The sequence below is a fragment of the Anomaloglossus baeobatrachus genome, chromosome 6, assembly GCF_048569485.1.
Source record: "Anomaloglossus baeobatrachus isolate aAnoBae1 chromosome 6, aAnoBae1.hap1, whole genome shotgun sequence".
Taxonomy (NCBI): Eukaryota; Metazoa; Chordata; class Amphibia; order Anura; family Aromobatidae; genus Anomaloglossus; species Anomaloglossus baeobatrachus.
In genome coordinates this window covers 420,098,357-420,110,610 of record NC_134358.1, presented here as the reverse complement: position 1 = coordinate 420,110,610, position 12,254 = coordinate 420,098,357, and the positions used below count along the sequence as shown (strand labels likewise).

The window sequence follows — 12,254 nt, the reverse complement described above, 5'->3', positions numbered from 1 at the left end:
TAAATCTGACTAGCCAGATGGAATAGCTTCTATCCACCTTAAGGCTATGTGCGCACTTACCGGATTTTTCGCGGATTTTGCCGCGGATTTTCTGCATGTTTCGCTGCAGAAAATGTTCATAACATCTCTGCAGTGAATCACCAGCAAATCCTATGGAGAAAAAAAATCCTGTGCGCACTGGGCGGAATTTGACAGCTGCATGTTTTGCTGCGGGAATCCCGCAGCAAAAACAAGTGCATGTCACTTCTTTTCCGCACAGCGCTGCGGGATTTTACTCCATTGACTCAATGTTAATCAAGAAATCCCGCAGGGAATAACGCAGGCAGCAAATTCTGTGCGGTTCACTGCGTTTTCCTGCGTTATTCCCTGCGGTATTTTGCGGTTTACCTCCGGTAATGTGCATCACTTGCTTGCGGTTTTGCAGGGAAGTGATGTCATTACAGGAAGAGGAAGCCGTGCAGAGTAAACACACACACACATCAGACACAGAACACATCACAGACATAGATCACATAGACACAGACACATAGAACACACATAGAAAGAAAACGGAAATATAGGAAAAAAAGAACGTGGGCTCCGCTGCATATTTACCGTCCAGCCGAGGTAAGCACACAGCGGCGGCCCGGTATTCTCAGGCTGGGGAGGGAGAGGGGCAGGGGTAATGTCCCCCGCCTCCCTCCCCCTCCGGCAGCCGAGAATATCAGCCGCAGCTGCCCCGGCACTGTCGCATGCAATATGCGGCAGCGCCGGCGTGTCCTCGGCTCTTCTTGCCACCGTGTAGCAGTGGTGGCAAGGTAATACAAGGGGTTAATGGTGATGGGGGACCACCGCCATTAACCCCAGGCTTGATCATGGCAGCGTCTATGTGACAGCTGACATGATCAACCCGTAAGTAAAGTGAAAAAAAACACAGACACCGAAAAATCCTTTATTTTAAATAAAACAAACAAGCCTCGTTCACCATTTTATTAACCCCTCCCGCACCAAAGCTCCGGCGTAATCCAGGTCCGACGTCCAGCGCTGCTGACATCCAGCCGCGACTGTCACAGACACAGGCTGAATGAAAGCAGCAGAGGTAATTACCGGTCATTTCCCACGGCCGGTAATGTGAACTCACTGCCGACCGTGGAAAATGCAGCGATCTGTCATCTATCTCTCTATCTATCTATCCCTCTGTCTATCTATCTATCCCTCTATCTATTCTTCTGTCTATCTACTCTCAGAATTAAATGACTTTTTTTTTTTTTTTTTCTTCAATGTGCTTTATTGCATTGAATGCAATAAAGCACATCCCAACCCGCACGCGGCAAAACCGCGGCAATACCGCGAATAATACCGCGGTAAAACCGCAGCAAACCGCGGCAAACCGCATGCGGTTTTCGGGTGCGGTTTCCCGCGGTTTTTTACCGCGGGTGCGGTAATCTTTGAGGGCATGCGGAATTTTCTCAAGAAAATTCCACTTCCCAGTGCGCACAGAGCCTTAGTCAAGAAAACACCCCCAAAAAGAGACACGTGCACATAGGATAACCCTATGAAGTAGGTTAGAATAGAGGACTAAAAGGACTGAAAGGACTGAAAGAATTATATGTTGTAATTAGCTGTTACAGTCATATTGACAAATAAAAAAGTTTCATGTTCAGTGAGTAAAATGATAAAATTTAGTGATACAGGTGTATAATACTGACCGCACTGCTATTGAAAGAAAGTTTCCCACTCTTGGAAAGGTTTAAGTAGTTGGTAATTGACGCGTTTCAGGTTTAGTTTATTTTGAAAAAGGAAAATTCGTCTAAAAAAAACTACTTTGAACTTTTCCAAAAATGTGGAACTATCTTCTTCAACAGCAGCATGGTTATTACGTCTATCATTTATTCACCTTAGTTGTGGTAGTCGCAATGTTAATTACAAATTGTAAGTAGTATGCAGTATCTTCTTGGGATTCCAAACATATAAATAAAAAGTGCAATAAAGAACCTTTTAAAAAAAATACAAGTGTATTTTTTTTAATTTACGCTTTTAAACCCACATTTTTGCATTCACTGCACACTCTATTAGCATGTATTGGACAAATTCACATTTAATGGCAGTGCATTTAATCAGATCTAGGAGGTCCAACTAGCAAAAGATACAGTACATTGGCTGATTTCATCAAGAGTACTTTCATGCATTAGATGATCTATGGCATCCTGACCCTGCAATGTTCTGTCCTGCCGCACCTCTATCCATTTTGTTGGAGTTGGGAGAGACTGGCATGAAAATGCCAAAGGTTACAAATTTTAGACACAACTTTGAGTTATGCCTAAATTTTTCAACTTTTTTTATTCTCGAATTCTGTGATGAAAGCTTTTATAAATTGGGCCCATTGTATTTAATTATGGGGTGGGCAGGCTAATAGAAGCGTTATAGTTCACAAAGCCCACAATTTTTGTATATACTAAACAAACAAGGTGTCTGGCACTACTAACACACACTATAGTCTCAAAGACAGCACATCTGGGAAGCCGGGTGGTGAAGCAAGAGTCATGCTGGCCACAACCAAGCAGATATAAACTATACACAACAGTAGACCTTGGAAGAAAGGTCAGCAGTCACCCAATGTCCCAAAAAAGTAAAACCTTTATTTCATCTGATAAAAGCAGAATGGAGAAGGGGAGAATGCAGAGAGCAGAAGGACAAGGGCTGCCATTTCACGCGTATGGTTGTGCTTCTACGGATCCGCAAGAAGCGTGACCATATGCGCGAAATGGCAGCCTTTGTCTTTCTGCTCTCCGCATCATCCCTTTCCCCTTCATTCTGCTTTTATCAGATGAAATAAAGGATTTACTTTTTTGGGACATCGGGTGAGTGCTGACTTTTCTTCCTTGGTCTGCTGCTTTGTATAGCCCCCAATTTTTGTGCAGAACTAAAGGAAAGAAACAATGACAACCTATCTGATCCTGTTGGATCTCATTAACTCATAATGGGACAATCAGGTTTCTATTTATTTTACTTGATAGAATTGCCCAGGAGTTTAAACTTTTATTATCATTGAAAAGAAACTAAAGATTGAAAAAGTGTGATCACTCAAATTAGCTATGTGTATATACACAATGGACTGATTGGTATGTGTGTGAGAACCCGGACAAAGACATCACTAACGACAGTGACATCCAGAATTTAATGTACAAATAAGCAACAGGAAGCAGAGAGATCAAAATAAGTCAGGGATAAAGCAATGAAGTAGAAGAGAGATCTAATGCATTGGAAAATAAAATAGGAGACGGTAAATAAGCTACTGACATTACAAAATTAGCTATTAAGGAAACAATTCTCTATTTATATTCTCTAAATTCAGATACAGTAAATGCACTGAGTAAAAGAATAACACCATAAACACAACCAGGCCGCTTTTCAATAAAAAAACACCATTTAGTCATGTTTGGTTAGTGGCTCCAATTTCTTATGAAACAAATTCGAGATATTGCAACATGCTAACAGAACCATTTACAGGTAGCAAAGTACATCAAAACCACCACTGTTTAGCCAAATATAAGATTCACATCTCATTACAAACAATCACAAAATCAGGTTCATTAATTGAAGATTTTAGTTAAACAATATTGCTTACGATGACTGATTTCACATCATATAAAAAAAATGCATGCAAAGTTAATGAGTGCCTATCATCTGTTCATTTTTATTTTTATTTTTAAAAATGCACAGTTGCAACAGATAATTTTACTAGATAACATTATAAAAAATGCCCAGAAGTTCCCTTAATGCCACCTTACAAGAGGCAACAGTCAGGCCCGATGTTCCAGATTGTGAGATTCAATGTGTGATCCTGTAACCATCCAAGGCACCTTAAACTGGTGAAGTGAAAGATCTTGTCATTGTGAGATCTTTCACTTTTAACTAAATCCTAAATAACAGCTGCTGTATGATCTGTAACATCATTATGGTTGTTTCCAAATGGAATTGATGTGTACATAATGTTTTAGTTAAATGTCACATCCGTATCACCCCTGCCCTGGTCACTAGGTGGCGCCACACTAACGCCACAGTTACTACTGGATTCCGTCAGCATATGGGTGTTTAGCTTTTTGATTGCTGAGACAAGATCTTTCCTCTTTAGTTGTGTCTTGCTTCAGTGAGCTGGTATGTAATTAGCACTTTTCTGTAAGGCATGGGCAGGACTCCCTTCTATATAAACCCCAGCTGTCAGTGTTTAGCTACCAGTTATTAGTTAGTGTTCAGATAGTGACCTAGCCTCTCTGTTTCCTGTCTCCATGTTCTATTTTATATTTATTATGTTCTTATTCCTGCTTGTATTTTGACCACATTCTTGTCTTCTAATTTTGTCCTTGACGTGACTTCTTGGCTTTGATCCTTCCTGCTCTGATTTGCTCTTTTGGATAGCAGCCCTACTATGGAAGAAATCCACTAAATCTCATTGTAAAACCAGATTGCTGTATAGGAGGGGTTAAAGGGGGAAGGTTGGGGTTCCTTGGGAATCTTCAAAAGACAGTTGCTTGTGCTTAGTCTGTCCGAGGTAACCTTTTTGAGCCTGTGGCCTTTGACAGATAGAACATTAAAAAATATAAGATCTTGTGATAATATGCAAAATCTCTCATTTTGCCAGTTATTGGGGCCATGAAGGGTTGTCATATACAGCTCTGCATGCCAGAATCTCACAAACTGGAAGTCTGGATCCAATTTTTGATATAAAGTTGGTTCCAATAGTTTGTCAATGTAACCCAGTGAAATGATCTGTCTATGGGAACCCATCATTTTCTACAATAAATGGTTGAAGGTACTTTTTAAATCAATAATTGGAAATATATTATAAAAATAATTAGCATAATATTTTATATCAGTAACTCAGTTGTTTCATTACAATTTATAGCCAATTATTTATAAAGAAGCCTGCAAAGCATGGTTGAAATTCAGGAGACAGTCGCTTATCTAGGTACAGAAGACTCTTGGCCTACCTGGCGAGTTGAGCAGTCTTGACATCTTGCAAGAGTAGGAGATATACTGTTCACATTTTTCTGCGCTGTTTGTGATGGTGGAGATCTGATCCATGGACGCATTGTAATTCAGTTGTACAACAACTCTTTTCTCTTTACTTGCACCTGGCACTGATGTTTCAGGTTTAAAATCATGGTATAGGGTTGTCCATACTTTATCCTCTGTAGAAATGAAAAAAATTAGTTGTGTGAATTGTGTATGGGATTAAAGGGTGGTCACAGATCAAGAATAAAAAGAGTCATATAGGGGGTTGCGTAAAGTAATAAATTAATCATTACTTACTTGTTAAATCTCCCCATTTTGAGACATATAAGGAAATAGTGGGGAAAAATCCAGCTCACTAGGTATTCCGTTAAAATCCAAAAACATTTGTCGTAGATAAAATATTAAAAACATTCACAGCTCAATAACAGGCAAACGCGTTTCAGATGAAGTCTTTAATCATTCCATCACACTGACCTTGTCTGAAATGCGTTTGCTCCCTTCATCAGTGTGTAGTTCAACTGCAACTGTTTTTAATGTTTTTTTTATGCAATTAATGATTTTAGATTTTAACAGCGTATCCTGGAAGCTGGATTTTTTTTTCATTGTTACTTGTTGCATTACAAGTCCAATGCCTCCGGATATTTCCTATGGTTTAGCTGACTTTCCTTTCCTTGCATATTTTGTAGTTTATAGTTGTAGGTCTCATAGGTTTTTCTGAGTCCTGCCACCAGTCAAACAGCGTTGTATATGAAAATACAAAAGCAAATTATAAAAGACTATGGCCTGATATGTTAGGATTGTGCATGTCAGTCTTAATGATTTGGATACAGGCAGTAAAAGTGGTCAAGTAGAGCACTGGGGCAAGAAAAAAATTCTTGAATAAAGGATTAGAAAAAACAAACCTTTTATTTATTATCCCTCTAGCTGGCCAAAATGTGTTTCGATAGTCAAAGCTGTCTTGATCAGGTGGTGTACATGAATGATGTACTACATTCAGGGAATGTGTAAGTTATGCCATTGGTATAATTGGCCTAATTTTTCATGAATGAGACGGAAGGCCTTGTCTTATCCATTCTCCATCAATTTAGTTTTTGCTCAATTATTTTGTAGCATTGAGCTTATTTTAAGCCAGAAAACTGATGTGAACTCTTTCATAAATTGAGGCCTGTATAACCATAGCTCACTTTCTGCCCATTATCACCTCAGGTAGAGGGACACGGGAGACCTTTTAAAACAACTTTAAAGCACCTTAATGTTTATTCATGTAGACAGACACTTAGTAGAAATATCTTGGGTTTATAACAAATACCTAAAGAAGGAAACTAAGTATTACAATTACATTGCTACTATATTCAATTCCTTGCAGTTTTGGCACTCCATTGTTTTCTCTGGTCTTGTAGACATGATATCATATCAATCATTCACGTGACTGTTGCAGCCAATCACTAACCTCAGGAGTCATGTACCTTAGGACGGTGTGACACTTGCGAGTGACTCATGCATGACACGTGCGAGTCTTGCATCGCATCACCAGGCACGGTTGCACACTCTTCTGACAGGAGCGGGTCGACTTAAGACACTCAGTTGAGATGCTCCTGTCCGGAGAGTGTGCGTCGAGCTGGGTGATGTGATGCGAGGTTCGCGTGTGTCACGCATGGGTCACTCGCAAATGTGACTCCATCCTTACAAGAAGCCAGCTCAGATGCTCATGGGTTATGTGGCATCCCTGTAGTCCTATCAAAGCAGTGATGCTGTATTATCAGGGGATTAAAAAGATATATAACTATTTTATTTCCCTATTCATCTAACTCATTTCTGGCTGTTACACTATTATTAAAAATATGTGACAAACCAATTTAATAAAACAACATTAAACATTAAAATATAGCATTAATATCAAATAATTTTACTACTGAATGGACTATTTTTTATTTAATCTCTTATTTTAACGAAGATGAACCACACAGAAAATAATTACCTCTATTATGGACTTATTAAAATATATTTGTCTCTTACAAATTCAAAAGGATTATTAAATATTATTATAAATAGTATTAAAAAGAATATTGTTCTCCATTGACTTCATCAAGGCCCATGTTTGGCACTATGGGCACTACTGGGTTATTTAATAAGTACAATATAATCTATTAATTCAGCTTTACAATCACAGTTAGCCGTCCTGGTGAGGTGACAGGTTCTTCCCATCAAAGCAATGCAACAATAATCTGTTCTAGTATGCCTGAGCAAATCATCATTTAACAAGAATACCTTTAGGACCTAACAAAAGTTCTCTACGTAACCATTGACTTACATGCTTCACATAATGCCTCTTTTAACTTTCTGATTTCACAATGGCATTTTTACTGCATCTATTTAAATTGTTGTTAGCACTAATGACATTGCCAGTGTGGTATTTTGCTAAAGTCGTAATTGCTACAAATTTAAACCCTTGCTACATATTTTACCACTTTTTACAATTTTGCAGGTCACACAATGAGGATAATGTGCCACTGATTTGCTCTTTTCAGCCGCATATTACATTTCTCTTGGAATACAAAATTGCAGCACAGGCTCCTCATTACTTACAACCTATTTGCTCATTAGAAGTTGTAAATATAGCAGTGAACAAACCCTGGGTAAACTTTTTCATTAGCTATGTTATATTGTCGCTGGGAAATAAGTGAATATTTAAGCCTATTTTGTTCTCGGAGTGAAGTACTTGCTTAGCAATGCAGATGAAAACAGTGCCAGATAGCACAACAGCTACTGTATGTGGGGAACCGGATCCCCTTGCGAGTTAGCAAATGTCATTCTCTGCATGGAGACTCTAGGATCATCATGATGAGATCTGCAATGTCATTGACTGTGGAGCAATCCACCTGGTCTCACAAATGAGGTTATCACTTGATATTTTCTCTCCTCGTCTCATTTGCTCTCAGTGTCTCCTGAAAGCTCAGTAAATTATCATACGCAGAGTGTGTCTGAGTTTTTCCATAAACAATGCAACTTCCAAAACAAGTTGAAATTCTACAATTTAGACACAGATATTTTTTTCTTTGCATCTGTTACCCTTCCTGAATCGAGCAACGGTAACTACATTAGTTATATCAGTGAGGCCCTCTTCACATCTGTGATTCTGATACATATGTTGCAGATATTATACATACCAGAATCACAGACATACCCAATTAAATCAATGGGTCTGCACACACATCAGTTATTTCTCACTGACCTGTTTCCGTGCGGCGCACATGCATGTCTGTGTGCTTCACACAGAGACAAGTCCGTTTTTCTCTGACATCACTGATGTCCCACGGACCACACACTGGTGTGATCCATGAAACACGTACCAGAAAAACACATATATTTAAAATAAAAAGCTTTTTAATCTCACCCGTCTCCAGCGATGCTGTCTTCAGCCGCTGCCATCTCCTGCTTCCAGGCTGGGTAATTATGCTCATACATATGCACTGCACAGCTGACCCCAAAAGTAACAGCAGCAGTGAGACAGCGTCAGCCGGAGGCAGCATCGCGTGAGATTTCAGCACCACGGACAGCAGCGGCGTGGACAGGGGAGTATAAGTGCATGATCTCTGTGTATTATCAGGGATAGCACATGGAGATCACAGATGTGCCAAAATCATGGCACACGGAGGGACATACGTACCTTTAACACATCAGTGAAAAAGTGTACTTTTTTCACTGACGCGTGAAAGAGGCCTTAGATAGATATCAATAATATCTCATTTTTTTGATCTTGAAGTTAAAGTTGAAGGTCAAAATATCACTTGAACAATCGATCAAGTGAAGATTAGTCCAAATTTAACTTAGCAGCAAATATCATCAAGGATTTCTGTTTCTCAGAGTACAAAATCAAAATATTATTGCAATAAAACCTTTGACAACCCACAATACACAAATGGTTGCAAAAATTAATTATAAAGAAGACCCAACAAAGTATCATAAAATATACATATTTTTGTAAACTTATACATCTCAGGATTTATTAACTCAAATGGAAGAAACAGCACACGTATAGCCCCATTCTTTATTTGTAGTGGCCAGAAAGGTTAATTTATTGCCAATTTTTATATTGAAGCTTTTCATTGATACAAAAAACAAAATACGACATGAAATTAAACCTCAATTTAATGCAAAACGGACTGTTGGTTATTTATATTGCATTTCCAAAAAAAGGAAGAAATGCCATATATTAGTAAACAAAAGTTACAATTTGATAATTATACTGGATGACATTTTAATGTATTTTTGGCATTCTGAATTTTGCAAAATGACAAAAGGAAATGAAGAGATACAAGTTTAGTTTTCACTTTTGAATAACCTTCTCGAAAACTGACATTGATTGTCATTTTGTTTGTGTTTATTTGACAACAAAGTGACATTTTTCCATCAGATTCTGAGAAGTCAATCTAAGTTAGAATCCATATGACCACACTTCAATATGGCCACTTCAATAAAAAAGAAACTGTCAATGTCTATTTGAGCAAAGTAAGCATAATTACCATTTTTTGACTGCTTCCCTAACATCTAATTGACTAATATATGCTAGTTTCTTTTAGGTAAAAACTAGGGATGATTGAATACCTCAAATATTTGGTTCCGCAAATATCGGACGAATAGGTTGCCGCTATGTGAATATTCGATGCGCAATGTAAGTCTATGGGAAACCTGAATAGTTCCGGAATAGTTGTTATTCGGGTTTCTCATAGAGTTACATTGCGCATCGGATATTCGCGAATAGTCGAATAGCGGCGACCTATTCGGCAAATATTCGCCAAGCAGAATATTTGAGGTATTCAATCATCCCTAGTAAAAACCCATTTTTTGTGACAAATACCTTAGGTGGGTGTTATAATCTCAAAATTATCTATATACGAAAGCCATTTTTTGTTTTTTATTATAAAATTCCCCTCCTTCCCTGCCCCCCCAAAAAAGGGGCAAGTATATCTATCTGGATTTTGGTAAATTGTCACAAGAAATGCACAATTATGGCTATTTTCACATCATATTTTTGCCACACGTCAGTAGTTCCTTTGGGCTTTCCTTCTGTAGCCCCAAAAACACGTGTTTTAGGTACATCTGCCTAAGGAGCCATTGACTTTAATGAAACAGACTGAGTTATTTTCTGGTTTGCTTGTCCTCCTTTTCAGCAGTGTCTGCCTTTATGAGTTGGGACAAAAACTTGGTTTATCTGCACTTTTGTGAACCACCTCAAAAAAGTGGACATTGGTGAACATGAGGTTAGAGCACAAAGTGATTTGTTCTGCTACAATAAAGTCAATGACCCTATCAGAGAATATACTGTAATCCCGTGAAATGTAATTTCAGGGATTATGTAACTTCAATAAGGAGAATACAGCCACTGATATGTGGCAAGAACATAATATAAATGTAGCCTACCTTCCCAATTTTCAAGTTTCTAGCTAGGTATGTTTTCTTCTGAAAAGATTTAGCATTTCAGAGAAGATATAGTTTGAAGCTTCAGCCAGGGATCATAAGCAAATGACAGACTAGTTCGTTTCCGCCTTTGCTGGTTTTTCCCAGTGCCGCTCAAAGTGATTAACTGGTCTCTTGCTATATACACACACATATAAAAGAGACTAGTCAATTACCTGAAGTGTGACCAGATAGCTGGCAAAGTCTCATCTTTCTGGATGTTCCTTTGAGTGGAACCTCAAGCTATATATTTTTTTAAACACCAGAGCAATTCAGAGAAACAGAAAATGATAACAGAAACAGGAGCCATCAGCTCGGTCTTCCATCCTTCTCTCTCTCTGTGTATGAGCTTCAGTGCAGCAGGTGCAAGGATGCTAGTACATCACGCCTGCTCTGTAGAGCTGTGCAAAGCTTCAGACAACATGCTGTGCTGTGGAGATCAGAGCCGAGGGGGAACTGGGAGAAGTGATTATTTATGTATTTATTTTAATTCAATGCTGGCACCATTATACTGTTTGGATTGCTATTGGAGGCCATTACACTGTTTGGAGGGTTGTGTGTGAGTTATTATATTTTTTGCAAGACTGTATGGGGGCCATTGTACTTTTTCAGGGCTATATGGGAGCCATTATACAGCATACAGGACTATGTAAGGGCCACTTGTACTTTGTGGAGGGCTTTGTGAAGGTTAATTATACTGTTTGAGGGGCTATGGGCAAAGAGGGAATTATTCGGTTTTCAGGAATATGTCTGGGTTGTGAAATGGTTTGAGGAGCTATGTGGGGACATTTATACTGTTTGCATGGCTATGTGGGGGTCATTATAGGCCATCATACCATTTGACTGGCTAGGTTGGGGGCTGTTATTCTATTTGAATGGCTAGTAGGGGCCAATATATTGTATGTAGTCAATTATTCAGTAAACAGGGTTGTTTGGGGTCCATCATACTATGTGGAGAGGTTTTGGGACCATTGTATTGTACAGAGGACTATGTTTGGCTAATAAAACTGTTTGGAGGGTTGTATGGGAGTCGTTATATTTTTTGCCAGGCTGTGTGGAGGCTGTTATACTTTTTGCAGGGCTATGTGTGTGCCATTATAGAGTTTGGAGGACTATGTAAGGCCCAATTATGCTATGTGGAGGGCTATGTGATGGCTAATTTAATGTTTGGAGGGTTATGGGAGAAGGGTATATTATACAGTTTGTAGGGCTATGTCTGGATCCTTATACTGTTTGAATGGCTGTGTGGGCCAATTACACTGTTCGCATGGCTATGAGGGGGCCATTATGCTGTATTCAGGGATATGTAAGGGGCCATTATACTGTTTTAAGGGCTAGGTTTGGGGCCATTATTCTTTTTGGATGTCTAGTAGGGGCCAATATATTGTATGCAGTCAATTATTCAGTGAGGGGGTTGTGTGGGGTCCATCATACTATGTGGAGAGGTGTTGGGTCCATTATACTGCATAGAGGGCTATGTGGGGCCATTGTATTGTTTTTAGGGCTATTTAGGGGCAATTATACTATTTGGACAGCTATGTGAGAGACAATAATGCTAATTGGAGGGGTATGTGGGGCCATTATACTGTTTACTGGTCTTTTGTGGTGACCACTGTACAGTTTAGATGGCTATGTGGGGGCCAATTATACTGTTTAAAGTGCTCTGTTGGGGTCATTATGTTGTTTGCAGTGTTATGTGGGGGTCATTATACTGTTTACTGGGCTATGTTGGGGCTATTATACTTTTCGCAGGGCTATGTGGGGGTCATTATACTATTTAAAAGGCTATATGGAATCCATTT

At 39.0% G+C, this 12,254-nt stretch overlaps 1 protein-coding gene across 1 annotated transcript in view; it reads right to left on the bottom strand.

Annotated features, from left to right (window-relative positions):
* CNTNAP2 (contactin associated protein 2) overlaps positions 1-12,254 on the bottom strand; it is a 2,823,191-nt gene that overhangs the window by 793,102 nt on the left and 2,017,835 nt on the right. Inside the window, exon 13 of the mRNA XM_075315157.1 lies at positions 4,971-5,171. Within this exon, the coding sequence (XP_075171272.1) occupies positions 4,971-5,171 (201 nt within the window). The remainder of the gene's footprint in view (positions 1-4,970; positions 5,172-12,254) is intronic.